This window comes from Colletotrichum graminicola (genome assembly GCF_000149035.1).
Source record: "Colletotrichum graminicola M1.001 genomic scaffold supercont1.3, whole genome shotgun sequence".
Taxonomy (NCBI): Eukaryota; Fungi; Ascomycota; class Sordariomycetes; order Glomerellales; family Glomerellaceae; genus Colletotrichum; species Colletotrichum graminicola.
The window spans coordinates 4,744-20,828 of record NW_007361007.1 but is presented as its reverse complement, the minus strand read 5'-3'; the positions used below and the strand labels follow the sequence as shown (position 1 = coordinate 20,828).

The 16,085-nt window shown below is 55.8% G+C and overlaps 6 protein-coding genes across 6 annotated transcripts; 2 read left to right on the top strand and 4 right to left on the bottom strand.

The window, feature by feature from the left end:
- Window positions 1–79: 79 nt before the first annotated feature.
- On the bottom strand, window positions 80–6,712 carry GLRG_00918 (KR domain-containing protein; the record flags this gene model as incomplete). Its single annotated transcript, XM_008091603.1, has 5 exons — window positions 80–3,962; window positions 4,026–4,656; window positions 4,774–5,421; window positions 5,488–6,528; window positions 6,580–6,712. The coding sequence occupies 5 exons, from the start codon at window positions 6,710–6,712 to the stop codon at window positions 80–82; spliced, it is 6,336 nt and encodes a 2,111-aa protein (XP_008089794.1).
- Window positions 6,713–7,672: 960 nt separating this feature from the next.
- On the bottom strand, window positions 7,673–8,612 carry GLRG_00917 (uncharacterized protein; the record flags this gene model as incomplete). The annotated part of the gene is made up of 4 exons (XM_008091602.1): window positions 7,673–8,011; window positions 8,072–8,217; window positions 8,290–8,552; window positions 8,596–8,612. 4 exons carry the CDS (start codon window positions 8,610–8,612, stop codon window positions 7,673–7,675), a joined length of 765 nt encoding a protein of 254 aa, XP_008089793.1.
- Window positions 8,613–9,264: 652 nt separating this feature from the next.
- Window positions 9,265–9,990, top strand: GLRG_00916 (uncharacterized protein; the record flags this gene model as incomplete). Its single annotated transcript, XM_008091601.1, has 1 exon — window positions 9,265–9,990. One exon carries the CDS (start codon window positions 9,265–9,267, stop codon window positions 9,988–9,990), a length of 726 nt encoding a protein of 241 aa, XP_008089792.1.
- A 360-nt stretch (window positions 9,991–10,350) lies between these two features.
- On the bottom strand, window positions 10,351–12,107 carry GLRG_00915 (sucrose transporter; the record flags this gene model as incomplete). Its single annotated transcript, XM_008091600.1, has 4 exons — window positions 10,351–10,928; window positions 11,114–11,711; window positions 11,822–11,861; window positions 11,920–12,107. 4 exons carry the CDS (start codon window positions 12,105–12,107, stop codon window positions 10,351–10,353), a joined length of 1,404 nt encoding a protein of 467 aa, XP_008089791.1.
- Window positions 12,108–13,115: 1,008 nt separating this feature from the next.
- GLRG_00914 (zinc-binding dehydrogenase) lies at window positions 13,116–14,436 on the bottom strand (the record flags this gene model as incomplete). The annotated part of the gene is made up of 2 exons (XM_008091599.1): window positions 13,116–13,799; window positions 14,014–14,436. 2 exons carry the CDS (start codon window positions 14,434–14,436, stop codon window positions 13,116–13,118), a joined length of 1,107 nt encoding a protein of 368 aa, XP_008089790.1.
- Window positions 14,437–14,734: 298 nt separating this feature from the next.
- On the top strand, window positions 14,735–15,807 carry GLRG_00913 (uncharacterized protein; the record flags this gene model as incomplete). Its single annotated transcript, XM_008091598.1, has 4 exons — window positions 14,735–14,990; window positions 15,053–15,184; window positions 15,258–15,394; window positions 15,466–15,807. The coding sequence occupies 4 exons, from the start codon at window positions 14,735–14,737 to the stop codon at window positions 15,805–15,807; spliced, it is 867 nt and encodes a 288-aa protein (XP_008089789.1).
- Between the last annotated feature and the right edge of the window lie 278 nt (window positions 15,808–16,085).

The window sequence follows — 16,085 nt, the reverse complement described above, 5'->3', positions numbered from 1 at the left end:
GTATAGGGAAAACCTAAGATATAGATATAAAGACTATATCAGGACTCTTTAGTCTAGTCTTGGGTTATTATAGCTGCCTTTAGGCTAGGGAACGTTTGGTGTTAGGCTGGGTCGCCTGCCTGTGTTGCTCCACCATCCTATCCATGACGAGATCAGCCAGCATCAGAAAGCTGATGTCAGTGTTGGACTCCATGGTCGAGACCTGTATATGAAAATGCTGCTGGATCCAGGACGTTAGCTCGACGGCAGCGAAGGAGTCTAGACCAAGCGAATTGATGTTTCTCGTCAGTGGCGGCTGCTCCAACGGCCTCGCCAGCACCTCGTAGACAGCCCTGCCGAGGCACGACGCCAGACGCACCCGCCGTTCTTCCGTCACCAGACCAACGGGCTCCTCAATAGCCCATGAGGCAATCTCACGCGTCTCTCTTCTAGTTGCGTCGGCCTTGCTCGATCCTGAGCTTAAAGCCGAGCCAGAGGATGCCTTAGCCATCCGCGGGTCGCGTTTCCACAAGACTGCCCGTGTGGTATTGTCCACTTGAGGATCTCGAGACATGCCTACGACAAGCTGGTGTGGTGCCGAAGGACTAATGGCAATGCCTACGGCCCGCATAACGGTATCTTGTCCTATAAAGACGTAGCCGGCTTTGCGGAACTGATCCGCCAGCATCGCGTCACGAGCCACAACCCCAACGTCCCCGACGATGCCAATGTCAAGCACGCTCGCCGGGAGCCCGAGGCCCCGGCGGTACAGTACGAAGGCATCAAGGAAAGTATTAGCTGCGTTGTAATTGGCCTGGCCGTGTTGGCCAACGATGCCGCTTACGGAGCTGAAGAGAACAAAGAAGTCGAGCATTGCCTCCCGCCGGCCCTGTATACTATTGTGTAGGTTCCACGCGCCGCGCACCTTGGGATCGACGGCGGTGGTCCAGTCTTCCCAGGTCATGTCCTTCATCGGCCGGTCGCGGAGTACCATGGGCATATGGAAAATGCCGGCGAGACCTCGCGGGGATGCTTGTTCGGCGGCGGCAACGGCGCGCTCGACGTCTGGGCGGTGCTCTGCGCGGCCGCCCACACGGACGACAGCGCAACCGAAGGTGAGTTTTAAATCATCGACAAAGGAGACCGTGGCCGCATCCGGTGCAGCGGCAGCTGAGGGTGACATGAGGACCAGGCAGCGGGCTCCCCGTGCGGCCATCCAGCGGCAGAGAGATTTCCCGAGGCCGCCTTGGCCTCCGACGATTAAGTAGCTTGCCTCGTTCCGAAACATGGACACGTCGTTTCTGCCCAACTCTGTGCTACCGATAAGCGTGGGGGCTGCTGCCTCAGCGTCCTCGAGCGACGACCATGTCATACGAGGAATCAAGACGGTTCCATCGTTCGTGATGCCGAGTTCGCGGTCCATGTCAGGCCCGTCTCCTGGACCCGACCAAGCCAAAAGCAGCCTCCCGACGATGCGGGAGATGGCTCCTGATGCTTTCGGGGGGGGCGTTGAATCGGCGTCCAGCTCGACGGTAGTGATGTTCAGCGAGGGATTCTCGTTGCGAGCGGTGCGTGCAAGGCCGATCAGGCATGCAGCGTCGGGACGGCGGCACGGCGATAGTGCCGTTAGACACGTGCTTCCGAGCTGGAGAGGTGGCAGGAGCCAAACTATGGGCGTTCGAGCCGCGAGGAGCATGTCGAAGAAGCCGCGGAAGGATTCAGGTCTCAGTGCCGACTCTTCCAATGGCTGCTGCAGGTACAACATCGATACAATGATGATGTTCTCGCCGTAGTTGCCGCTCATGGGCGGCGGTGCTGGGCCTTCCGGAACACAGTACTGGATTTCGGAACGTATCCCGCTGTCTTCTTCCAGACTAATCTGAAGTGCCCGGGCCAAGTTGTCGAGCGCAGGCGTCGCTAGTATGATGACATGTCTTGCCCTTGGGGTTCGGGACTCGTGGCTTTGTCGCGCAATGGTCAACTCTATATTCCCTGTAGAGGTTGATGAGTCGTATCGGTTCACAAGTGTCAGACCAAGATCTTGCAGCTTCCTTTGGGCCTTCTCGCCACACCGTTCTGCCAGAAGATATCCACCGGAAGACAAGATGGAAACCTGCCGGGCGTGGATGAGGGCCGAATACATTTCAGCTAAGGCTATGGCCCCGTCTACGAGGACAAGATCAAACGGCCTCTCTGCTTCAGGCGCATTCCCGGGCAAGCCTTGTAATATGTCCGTGAATGCTAGTGTTCCCACCGCTAGCCCTGCGCGACCATTTTCTTCCAAAGCCTGCTTAGCTAGGCTGAGCTCCGTCGGCGAGGCGGCCGCGTATGTCAGGGTCGCCGCAACCTCACCGTCAGACATGACCTGGTTCTCGAGGGCATTCGCAACGGCGCGTGCCAGGGACACGTCGCCGTTGCAGCCAACCACCAAGACGCGGATGCGCGGGTTCTTGAATGAAAGTAGCCGGATCATGTCGAGGGCCGAGCCTACAATATCAGGATCGATAAGCTCGGCGTCTGGGGCCCATTCAAAGACGGACGCGAGGCGGAGCTGTGACGCTGTCGGGTCGTCTTCAGGCACGCCACGGCGGTGGGCCATCGGCTTGGCCATGAACTTGACGTTCGCAATGGTCAATCGGTGCGGAGCTGGTCCTCGATGCACCCCGTCACGGATGCCACTACCGTCGGCGACGGTGACGGTGCCCTCTAGGCTTTTGCCCACATCGACCCAACGGACCTCGGCCAGTAGATTCAGTTTCTTGCTTTCCGAGTTGATTTCGTCATGTTGCGGCCGCTCTGCCTCCCCTACGATAAGCTCCCCCACGTACGTGGGCAGTAAAAGCAGATCACACTTCTCCCGGACTCCCTGGCACATTGCAACTAGGTTGAGCTGCAGCGCCAGGTCCAAGACTGTCGGGTGCAGCGCGTAGTCAGCTTCGTCGTCAACGGCGTCGTCGTATACCGTCGCCGAAGCCGCCAGACGAGTGGTTGACGCCACAATGTCGTCGAGGCCCTGCAGTGAGATACCGTACGACAAGCCGATCGAGTCGGCAATAGAGTACCAATCAGATGTGTCGACGCTGCGCACAAAGCTGTCGTCGAGTGTGTTGTTGCCGCTCCACGCCCAGGTACGAGCTGCTGCCTCATCGGACGCGAACGCGGTATTACTAGCCACCAGGCCACGGCAGTGACTGGTCCATCGGTCGCCGTCTCGGTCTGGCACGAGAGCCATGATGTGAAATTCGTACCACACCCTTTCACGCCCGAGAGCTTCTGCATCGACGTCGACGTAGTCTTCAGCGTGCGAGAGCCGCGTGAAAAGCTCAACCGTCGACCCCGGAGGCACAACCAGCGCCGTCTTGATGGCAACATTACGCACGATGTAACCCTTAGCACTGGCGACATTACAGCCAGAACCGAGTCTTCTGATGGCCTCGCCGGCCATGGCGATGAACCCGGCGGCAGGGAAGACAGTCCTGCCGTCGACGATGTGGTGGCCTAGCCACGAGGGCTGGTCGTCCGGCTCTAGTACGCAGCGCCAGCACGGCTCAACATCCGTGGCGTCTGGAACACGAGCGCCAAGCAGCTCGTGAGGAAGACGCTGTGCGCTCTTGTAGACCCTAGCTACACGCGGCGGGTCGAAGTGCTTGACGCCGTGGTGCCACGCATAAGGAGGTAGGTCGATCAGACAAGAAACCCCCTCTTGTTTAAATATGGCCTCCATGCTGACTTCGGCGAGAACTCCCCGCACGTACAGTTCCCCTATTGAATGCAGCAAGCCTTCGTCGGCTCTCTCGCCGCGGCGTAGGGTAGGGATGTAATGCACCTTCGGTCCCGAAGACGGCAGGTCTAGAGCTGCGAGCGTCTGCGAAATGGCACTTCTGAGGGCGGGGTGAGGCCCAATCTCGATGAGCAGCAAGTCATTCTCCGGTTGGAGCGAATGCTCCCGAAGCACAAGCGCTTCCAAAGCCTGCCGAAAAAGTCTGAACTCGTCATCCGTCAGTACACAAATTGATGTGCCAGGCGTGAGCTGATTCGCAACTTACACGACCCTCTCGAGGCTGTCTCTCCAGTGATGCGCATTCTGCATCAGATATGAAGGGTGTTTGTGAAAAGACCCTGTGACGCTACTATACAGCGCACACGAGGAGCTGCCATTACTTTCCACGTCCAGGAATGGCCGCAATAGCTCCTCGTACTTGAGAGCACTAGCCCTGACGTGGTGGGAGTGGAAGGCCGTCGCCACTTTGAGCTTGTGGCACCTGATCTGCGGGTCGGCCTCGGAAACCTTCCGGAGGGTCTCTTGTACCGAGTCTGTATCGCCAGAGACGGTCGTGCTACTCGGGCTGTTCTCGCAGGCAACAACAGCGCCAGGAGCGAGGAACCTTGCCGTTTCCTCGGGACCCAGACCAACGGCGGCCATGGCACCTGGTTGCACCGTGGCCTCGGACATTACCATGCCGCGAAGATAGGCGATGATGATTGCTTTACGAGCAGATAGAACACCAGCAGCGTAAGCTGAGGCAACTTCGCCGCTGGAGTGGCCGACAACAGCTACGGGAAGGACGCCCCAGGCACGATATACGTTGACCAAACTGATCTGAATGGCGATGCAGCAAGGTAGCGAGTATTTCGTTTCGTGAAGGCGGCTGGCTGAGGCTGCTCGAGAAAGTTCATCTACATGCTGGGAGTAAGCATATATACGGTCATGGAACTGAATTCTGTGAGCAGTTATGATGATGGATGTCGTGGAAATGTGTTGGGCTCAGTGCGTATTCATTGGGAGTGGCATACCGAAGAGTGTCCATTCCGGCGACAAGCTGTCAGGGAGCGCAGTCAAACACTGGTCCAAGTAATGGATGCTGTCAGCAAACACCTTGTTATCACGGAGAAGCTCGTAGCCCATACGGGCCGACTGAGCCCCTTGGCCCGTGAAGACGAAAGCGACCCGAGGCGGCGGCGTGTTGTCTTGGAGTTGACTGGAATGGCCAGCTTCATTGAAGCTAAGCAGCTCATCGGCCGGTTTTAGTTTGGAGCCGTCTTGGTTGTCTGTGGGCTCCTGATGACCGCGAACGATAGCGTACGTCCGCAGTGAAAAGTGACGACGGCGGCAACCCAGTGTATACGCCATATCGCTAAGAAGACTATTCACATCATGATGCTGCGCCGCCGACGACATTCGGAGGAGGAGATAGTCCCGGTGACGAAGAATCTGCTTCTGCAGTGACCACTGGTGGGTGGCACTGAATAATAGGACATGGGACTTTACTTGACCAGGTGGACGAGGATTCGACTTTGGCCTCCCAGTGGAAGCGGCCTCAAGTATAACATGGGCGTTGGAGCCCCCTACGCCGAACGAGTTGACGCTCACGCGTTTCCTACGGCCTGTAGGCCACGGCAGGGCGTCAACGGGAACCTGGAGTCGAGCATCCGCCCAGGGAACTATCACATAGGACGGTCGTTAATTGGGAAAAATGTTAGTGCACGGCGTTCTGGGATAATACTTACTCAAAGGGTTGGGCGTATCGAAAAAGATGTTGGGGGGTATGATACCGTGCTCGAGGGACAAAACAGCTTTGATCAGGCCTGTCAGTCCGGCTGCGCCCTCCGAGTGGCCGACGTTTGGCTTGACGCTTCCGACGATGATGCCCTGTTGGCCAAAGATGTTTGCAACAGACCGCAGCTCGATCGGATCGCCGACGGCGGTGCCTGTGCCGTGGCACTCGATCCACGCCGTCTCTCCGAACTGCGAATCGGGAATGCCTGCCAGTGCGTACGCCTTGCGTATCAACACCTCCTGCCCCATAGTGTCTGGCTTGAGCTGTCCGGACTTGCGGCCGTCATGACCTGTGGCGCTTGCTCGCACCAGTGCCCTGATGGGGTCGCCAGTTCTCTTGGCGTCCGAGATGCGCCGCAGGAAGACGGCGTTAACAGCCTCGCCACGCCCGTAGCCGTCGGCGGCTGCGTCAAAGGTCTTGCAGATGCCAGAGGGGCTAAGCAGGCCCTGCGCCGTGTACAAAAGGGTCATGAGCGGGCAGGTTATAAGGTTGACGCCAAGGACAACGGCTGCAGAACACTCGCCGGCCCGCAGGCTGTGGCAGGCCATGTCGAGCGCCACAAGACTGGCTGAGCAACCCGTCTTTACGACGATGCTGGGCCCCTGCCAGCCCATAGCGAAGCTGACGCGGTTTGCCTGCAGAAAGTCGAGGAAACCCGTCCCGCGGTACAGGCCAGCCAGCTGGCTGTCCATGACATTCTCCTGCAGCCAGTCCTCGCCGAAGACGCCGACGAAGACGCCAACATCTTTGCGGGTGGCGCTGTCGTGAGCCAGCCCCCCGGCACCGGCGTTCTCGGCGCACTCGTAGGCAACCTCGAGGAGCTGGCGTTGCATCGGATCCATTCGCGATGCCTCCTTGGCGCCAACGGGAAAGAAGCTAGTGTCAAAATCGCTTAGCGACACATGATTCAGAAGGTAAGCCTGCGGCGCCTGGAGCGTGTTCTTAGCGGGAAGCCGGCTTTGGAAGCCGGCGGCGTCGAATCGTCCACTGGCTGCGGGAGGAGGAGACTTTTCATCGGCGCTGCCCCCCGTACGGCTCGTACGAGGCCAATCGACAAGTCCGTTGCGCTTGGAGATGAGCATGTCCCAGAACTCGGCCGGTGTCTGTACGTCACCAGGCAGTCGGGCGGCCATGCCACAGACGGCGATGGGCTCTAGAGGAGCGAAACGTGTCATTATGAATGGGCATGTATTCAGGCGATGAGAGTGGCATGCACAGGATTTTCTTTCTTTCTTTGTCAGACGAGGCTTATCCCCTAACGGTCAACATAAAACGTCAACAGTCAATCAATATTTCTCTCCTCGGCATAACTTATATACTGTATAACATCACCCTGGTTTACGGCATACCAGTATGTCGAACTAATTCTTTGATCTCTGCCACGTGCCCTTCGGCGGCTGGTGATTATACCATGGGCCCGGCTGGCTGGCCCAAGGGCGTAGGTATACGCGTACGCATTGAATAGACAGAGCATCAACTCCTCGCCGTATCTCCTTAGCTTGTAGCCGCCGGGCTTCTGGAAAGTAAATCTATTACGCGTTGATATTGCCTTCTGCCCGAGGTTATGCTTGGGAAGGTTATGTTTGGGAAGGTTATGTTTGGAAAGGTTATGTTCCATGCTTCTTTACACCCACTCAATGCTCCGCATACTCCGTACGCCCGCCATAAAGGCTGTTCAGCGCGATTCTTACTCTACGACAGCTCTTTGAGGCGTGGCACGGTAATCAATGCGCCGGTGTAGCAGTCACAGTCCATACTCTATGACGCATATATACATTCTTGTTTCACAGCGCAGATGGGCGTCTGTAGTAACAGACTCTTCAAACCTCCTAATGCATATCGCTGAGAGAAAGGCGGCTAGCAGAAGCTTCCCATTGCCGTGTTGATATCTAGATACCCTGGAATTATAGGCCCGTGTAATTGAACCTGCATGTGTGTGCTATTGATGAAGGATGCAGAGGTTTGGAATAGAGCAGGCTTATGACTATGATGACACACGCTGGCCTGTAGTTGCCGATGCGCCATCACAGCTTATACATGACAGCGGATCCAGAGTCGAACAAGTTGTATTGTCGCTCGGTCTGATAGAGCTACTTCATATTAGCGTACTACACAAAAACCGTCTATTTGGTAATTCAGGGCAATATTGTCCGCCAAAGCCGACCAAAGGGCCCTTTGAGCGCAGCACCTCCCTGGGCCGTGGCCACGCGGCGCTCCTCTCTCGCCGCCCACCCGCTCAGACCCTCCCAGTCCCGGCACCATGCCTGTTGTCCGTCCGTCAGATGGCCGGAGCCGAAGCCATTGACGAAAGAAAGCGGGGTTGCGTCGGCCATGCACTGTACCCCGTCCGCCAGAACGTTGAGGCAGTACGCCACGTGCTCGGGGGGCCAGTGCCAGACGTCTTGACCGTCGTCGTCCTCTCCGTGATGAGGTCGCTTTTGGATGCTGTGCCCGTAGGCTTCTAGTAACACAATCTGTCGTCCGGTGAGGAAGACAGACACAGGCAAGTTATTGCAAGCTCCGAGCAGACTTACTATGCAGCGCATCTGATATAAACCCCGCAACACGTAGACTTGCTCCTCGCCCATGCTGGGCGGGGTGTAGATTGCCGGCAAGGTGGATACGCGGCCGTTGTCATGGACCCAGCGGCCGTGACGGCCGTTGATGCGCACTATCGACGCTGTTGATCTGTCAATCAGGGTCGTCTGCGATTGCGGCACGCTGGGAAGCAAGGCTGTCAGTCAGTACTTACAGTGAATTGTCACAAGACTATTAACAACTTTTCTTGTCTTGGCCTTGTCCTCGAACACGTCGTCGGGAATGTAGTAAGGGTTGCTGTCGTTGCGTACAAACGTCCTCCAGCGAAGCGGCTCTCCCACCCCGCTTGGGACGAAGCCGTTCGGATCGCCCCCGAGCGACGGGGAAAGGTTGACTTTGCACGCCTCTGCGACGACCATGACGAAGACTGTCATGATCAGAGAGTAAATACTCAGCAGCGCGATTAACCAGACGTGCCTGCGCTTGGAACGTAACCCGTCATCTGGCGTACAAAGCTTACGTTGGTAGCCGACCCATGGAAGGTCGGCCACTTCGCAAGACGATGATGTTGAAAGTGCCCTATAACCAAAGTTTTCCCACCGGTCTTGCTCCAACGAGGAACTCATGGTCTGAATCTGGATTGCAACCGACTGGCTCTTGTGAGTGCCTATGAGATAGTGCGAGAGGAGATCATGCTCGTCAGACAGCCTCCCCACGCTTGATATCTTGACAGTTCATGCCGTATCAGGTCTCACTGAATCTTGCCTCATAATCAGCGCGGCCCTCGAGCAGCTTTATCACTCGAACCTTGCCATTTCTAGAAAAGTATGGGGCTCTTCCTGCACCCGCGAATCCAGTCCAAGAGTCCCATCAACGAGACTCAACAACGAGACCCCCCTTCCAAAGGACAATTCTGTCCTGGCGCAGCTTGGTGAGCAAGATTGAAGCTTTCCGGCCGGCTCCACATCTGTCTGAGCCATCCTCCGCCTCAACCTAATTCCTGAAACTTGATATAGCCTTTTCGGATGATTTGTCTTGCCAGCGTCTCCTTGTATCCCGTGCCGCGAGCTGACAAGGAGAAGCACTGGAGAATCCCTGGATTTTGAACCGTACGTGCAACTGTAAAGGATTGGAACTATTACCAAGAGTCACACATGTAGCAGTCACAAACTTGCATAGACCAGTCAACATGATGCCCTGGCAACGGGAAGCCCTCGACGGTGGCGTCTCATACGCGGATTTGGGATCAGAGACAGAAACCGAAACGGCCCCTCGCAAACGGCCGGCGCGGTTCGTCCTGAATAAGACATGCACTTGTCTCTTGCTGATCCTCTTCGTTCTGGGGATGACAGTGCTCTACAGCACGTTACACGCTGCCGTTCTGCAGTGCTATGCGAGCAGCATTGGACGTCCTCGGATCGATCTGTCGGGATATCTCTGCGCTCCCAACGGCGCAAGTGTCGAGGTGGCCACGCAGCGCGGGTGCGACTGGGATCCGATCAGTTTCCACTGGTATCCACGCGAGCGAGTCCAAGACCCGGATAATCAGGAACTGATCCGCGGGTTTCTCGAAGCCGGGCCATGGCACCGGTTCTACGACGCCGAGGGCACGGTCGAGGTCGATCCTGATAACAGAGTCCTGACTACATTGTGGCTGTCAAAGCGTGAGCATGTCGTGCATTGCATGTATACGCTCCGGCAGACGCACCTGTGGCTGGCCAAAGGCTTCGACCCGCCCTTCAATTATAGCCATACCATCCACTGCACCTCATACCTCACCAATATCATTCTTGAGAGCCCGGTGCCAGACATGGACAAGCTGACCGTCCACGCGGTCCCATACCCTCCTGACTGGCAAATTGTCAGTGCATACCCCTACATGGTGCCCAAGCCTAGGCTGGGGCTATGCAATTGAGGATATGTAAGCTAAGAAACAACAGGTTAAGCCGAAATACCCGTGCGACGAAGAGGGGCTAAGTTGCGTATCCTGGTGAGGAGGAAGCCGGGTGATGTTGAGACAGCCATGGTATTGGAATTTTCATGTTCGCGGATATCCCACATGGTGCGGTGGTATGCTCAATGGCACATATGTGTATGTACAAGGATTGCCAGCATACTATGTGGTTGCAAATAAGAACTTTCAAAGTCCATGATCTGAGATGCTGTCTGAATCCTCTTTTTTTGCTCCCTCATTCGTCCTGATTACCTATCTAGGCATAATCATTTTAGACATATCCCTGCCCTCAATCAAGCAAGTCATGGATGTATCCACCGCTCAGCAGATGAGAACGCCGACAAGCGCAGCAGCAACAGCAGGAGGAAAAAGGAACGCTGTTGAGTTCTCGCCACCTGCTTGGAAGTGATCAAGCCCAAAACTAATAATGGCGTTGACTGCAACTGATACGCCCTGGCCTGATGTAATAGCTATCTCGTGAATAGAAGAGATTGTGCCTGGAATTGCCTGCAACGCTGCGCTACCCTGTTCTCTTTGGACTACAGAAGCTTCGTACGCGATGATAGCGAAAGGCACCCAGCCGCTCAGGGGTGACAGAGTCATGATGCTGGCGGCGCAGACAGACGCTGCCATGAACGAGGCCCGGAACACAATAGCACCCGCCGTCGAGATACCCAGCGTCGCAAATGACAGGGCCCATACCCGCCGCAGCACCATCACATCCTCTTTCATGAACTGGCGGAGCCGGCCCGCCGACGCTACGGACGTGTCCCATGAACGGACGATGGACGTCTGTAGCATTAAAGCACCGAGCTGGGCGATCAGAAAGACGCGAACACCCGCTCGCGAGATGACATCCGGAGGAGCGGCCTCGGAGGCTGGTCCATGAGTAGCCGAATCTACTTTCTATTAGTTAGTATGGGCATGGAATGCCTATATGATAGGTTGAGTTTAGGAGGTTCAGTGGATAATATAAAGGAGAGGAAGACGGGTGGACTCATACAGCTGTCAGCAAGATATTTACTTAGATAGTGCGAGACGGGAAACCACGCATATTGAGAGAGGATTTGCACTTTGCATGTACGACGGATCGTCGGAGGAAGACATTTGCTAGCGTGCCACATGGCCCGCGGTACAGACAAGACAGACGCGATGACGTTGCTGCTCTCCCTATGGACAATAACTGGGCTGTGATACGCATCGGACTGAACTGCCCACAAAGGAAGGATACTGAGGAATATGCCAGTTGCACATATTGTGGAGATAAGGCGAAAGTCCGGATCTATAAGGCCGGCGACCAGTGTAATGATGGCGCCCGACGCAAGCATGAGCCCACTTGCGAGGGTGTAGACGGGCTGCTGCTGTGGCGGGATGTTGGCAATGGTCAAGGCGCGGTGACTGATGATGCAGGCGCGCACGCCGACGCATCCCAAGTAGATGGTCACGGTGCTAAGCCATCTAGCCGCTACCATGTTGCCGCCGACAATCTCGCGGGACCACCCGAGCGCCAACTGACAGACGGTCATGGTGGCGGATCCGAATTTGTAGAAGACGAAGCGTCTGCCGGAGCGGTCACTCAAGACCCCGAAAACCGGCGACGCCGTCAGGCCCGACAGGGGGCCGGCGAGTAGTACCAAGGCAACTTGGAAGGCAGTGAAGCCGAGCTCCCCTATGAGGTAAGGCTGGGGGCAGAACGTCAGCTTGGTGTATGTGTACTTGGCCAGGTAATTACACCAGGACTGTGCATTATCTCGAGTGATGAAATGGGGAGAGGTTGTCACATTCAACTTACAATAAGGTACACCGTAAACATGGTGAAGAAGCTCTGGATGCTAGCAACATGGTCAGCTCTGAGCGATAGTCGGCGGGCTTGCCGTCAATGTTACTAACGGCAAGGAGGGTACAGCGTAGCACACAATGCGCCAGATGCTGACGCGGGGATGCTCGTCGGCAGCCCCTGGACAAGCTGATACCGTGGATCTTTCTGATCCATCGTCTAACGTACTTGAAGATGTGGTCTTATCCATCTCTACGAGGGGCACTTCCACTGCCAAGTCTAGAGGCTCGAAGGACTTCATTCTAACAGTGTACGGCGGGTGATTTACAGGAGAGTAAGAAGGTAAATAGACCGGATACGAGGGATTTGACGAGATCGATCATTAATGGGTTGCATAGAGCTGCCAGCTGTGCTCTTTACAATCCCCTCCGGTATCACCTTTCTTATTCCTAGGCTTGAATCCCGCTGTTGATGGATTGGTCACTTTCGAGCCAGCGTCCAACCCCGCATGTGCGCAAAAGTTTCCTCTCGAGTTTAATCTCCCGACTTACGCGCCAGAAGTCATTATTAGAACTCTATCACGGACCTGTTACTTGGCCAAAAACCTTTGCCAGGAAGTAAGCGTGGACGATGTCACATTCACCCCCCACTCACATGTTGGGTCGTCCGAGATATCCTACGCTGCACCTTTGTATTGTAAAGGACGAACAATTGTATTATCGACTCCATGACCCATTCTGGAGAACCTGTTTAACAAGACCACGCCTCCACATTTCAGAGAGAATGACGTTACCGTTCGTACGGGGGTCACTTCTTGTATGCCCGTCCCCTCGTTCAATTTAGACAACCAGAATTCTATTAACAACGGGCGGCTGAGTAGGAGGAGACGCCGAACAGCGATTCGCCGGAGTACAGAAGGCTAGGCGACGACGAAGAAGGTCAAGAAGAAGTCTCCGACACGTCGCATTCCATCCGGCTGTACACAAACACCTCCGTCGCCTCTAAACTGGGCTTTTTTATCTTGGGGTTCATGCTGGCCATGAGCATCAGTGCAACGGTCGCATTCATTGCACCCGGTGACGTGTACAACAGCCTATATTGCGCAAAGCCTTTGTGACATGACGGAAAAATGGAACATGTTGTAAAACTGTGTACTCAGGCTCCCAGTATGCGGGCCAAGCATCATAACAATACGAACAAGAACGTCGATTTCAATGGGCGAGATACACAGCTAGAAAGAAAATAGCAAAAAGCCCTGTAGTTAGATGTTTCTGAACAGTAAAGCCTACTACAAAGTCGCGAGAAACGGTCAAGGGTCACATGGTTGGACCAGGAGCTTGCCCATCACCTTTCCGCTGCGGAAGAGGTTCTCAAACGCCTCGGCCGCCTTTTCCAGACCGCGAACTACGTATAGTGGAGCGATTCTGGGCAGTCCTCCGTCCTTCTTGATGCCCTCATACATCTGCTCCTGGAAGCTTGCCATGTACTTAGTAACCAAGTCGGTGATGATGAACCCGCGGATCGTCAGCCTCCTGTAGGCGACGGGCTGCCAGAGCCACGGAGCATGCGGCCAACTGTTACTCGACTTTTCCGTGCTTTCCGTGCTGCTTACGCCGCCATACTCGTCGACGGCGTCACATACGACAATCCGCCCATGGACCTTCATACAGGTCGCCGCCGCGCGCATCTGGCTTCCGCCAACACTAGCAAAGTATATGTCGACCCCCTCCGGCGCCGTCCGGCGTAGTGATGCCTCCACGGTCTCGTGGCTATCCCGGCGGCCAACAACGAAGGCCTCGTCGAAAAGGCCAGTACGCCAGAGCAAATCGACCTTTTCGGTGGTTCCAGCCGACCCCACGACGCGCAGTCCGTCCCTTTTACTGAAGTAGGCTACCGTTAGACCGACCGTGCCGGCCGCCGAGCTAATGAAGATGGTCTCGCCGGCCCTGGGCTTACCGCACTCGTAGAGACCGGCAAAGCCTGTAAGCCCGGGCTTGAGAACCGTCAGCAGGCCGTTCTCTATCAGACCAGGAGCCCCCCGTGATGTATATTGTGCCATAAGAGGTGAGGAAAACAAGCAGCTCAATGCACACACAAAAGATATCAAGCGCAGGCGGAGAGAAAGGGGTGGAAGGGGGGCTTGGTCGTGCTGTTAATAACTCCCCGGGGGTTTCCCCATATCATCAAGAGTGCGTGACTGTACATACAACACCTAGAACTCCTAGCCAGTGACCCACGTCGATGCCGAGATCCCGTACAAGTTGCCCGATTGGCACAACAAGACGCCGGTTGGCTGCCACCGACACGGTGAGAAAAGCATACCGCGCCAACGGGGTCATGGCGAGCCATACCATCTCGCCGGCGGGGAGGCCGGGGGCGTCGGATCGCTCTACGGTGCCAACTGCGCTTGTGCTCAAAGGCTCACCGACGGGCAGCGTGGGTTGGTAGGTCCAAGCCGAGGATGGGTCCCTCAGCTGCGAGAGCAGATAGGGATCGAGAGAAGCCAGTTCAATGCGGACCAGCACGCCCTCGCCGGCAGGCAAAGAGCGACCTTCGACCAAGAGGTCTTTACCTGGCACCGGGAGGCGGTCGGAAGGCACCGAAGCGAAGATGAGGCTCGGATTCGACATATTGATGTGCTTGAAAGCAATACGCCATGAACAAGCTAAGATTCTTCCAAGGTCGCTGCGCAAGTCTATGTTATAAGGATTAACATAGCATCAGAGACCCCCCAGGCACCAGTGTATGACGCAGCGGGGTTATACTTTGTCTCCCCAACCATGAAGTCTTCTGTCCGATAGAGTTGTTAGCCCTAGCACACACTCCCATCTGCGGACTCTAACTCATCTCTGAAACCGAGATAAATTATAAGAGAAAGCTCTGAGCTCAGTTGATTTGAATCACTTTGCATGCCGTAACATTAACACGATGGCTCTCGCAACCAAAGACCGATATTGCGCCCTCCCCTCAACGAACCACGATGCCGACTGGAACGATGCTGGCGGGAAATGCGTATGCGATTGCCACAAGGAAACACAGGTTCTGATAACACGTATAATTGTCTGCATTATACTGTTCTGTGCCCTCGCTGTCAGCGCCCTCGGCCTCGGTTTGCATTCCTATCAGAAATACTCGAAGCCTGCGGTTCCGTTTGGGGCCGACCAATGGGGCTTCATCCCCCCGAGTAAGGATCATGTTGACTGTCTCTTACATGAAATATGAGCACGCGATTGACTTTGAGCTCAGATGTAGGCGAGCCGGCTTCGTGGCGGACATTCTACAACGACTCGCGGGACCCTTATTGGATTGACGAAGACACGTTCGAAGACCTAAATGCGGTCCGGCGCGTCGCCCGTCGTCTCAAGTGGCTGCAAAACTGTAAGTATGACATTTATGTGCGTACATATCGGTGGGTCGTTCATTCGCCGATGCGCTGATCCCCGTATATTAGCGACGAATATCCGCGCGCTCGACGGAACAGCCAGATACCGCGACTTGGACGGCAAGGAGGCTACGCTACCTTCCTACCATGGCCCTGCTGGGACCCAATTGTATGGCGTACGGTCTTTTCATCAGATACACTGCATCGTAAGCTTCTTGCCCCAGGGATCTGCCGTTTTATACAACAGACAGACCGACTGACCTTTCTCCTCCGCAAGATGGTCATGGTTGAGGACTACGGCCTCCGCCTCCATGGCGAGCCGTCACAGTGGACACCAGGTCATGTTATGCACTGCATAAACACCCTGCGGCAGCTGGTCCAGTGCATGGCGGACGCCGCCCCCATCACTCTCATCACGGGGACGGAAAGACACCTCGGCGACGGCCAGCAGATGTGGTGCCGTAACTTTGACGACCTCCGGCGCTGGGCCGACACCCCTGAGCGTGGCGTCCGCTACGCCATCGTGGTGCCGCCGGGGAGCCCGCCGGGAACCGTGGAACGGTACAAAGAGATCTGGCCTTACCCTGGGGTGTCGGAGCCGCCGGCGGACTTGTGGTGACGCTCTTTGCACATTCCGTGCCGGGGAGGCTGTCCGTGAGCGCTCCAAACGCTAAGAAGGTGAACCGCCGCAATATAAGGGGTTTGGATTAATGTGTCTCATGTTATAGAAGGTGCAGCAGCAGACTTGATGGGGAAGACATGAACAAAAGGCTGCTATTAGGAACCTTTCATGTTGCTCTTTGGATTGTTAGGCATGAGAATGCTTTCTTCTCGCCAAGACCATCCTGATGTCAAGTTTATTGATATGGGTCGTGTGAGGCCACTTGTGTGTTTCTC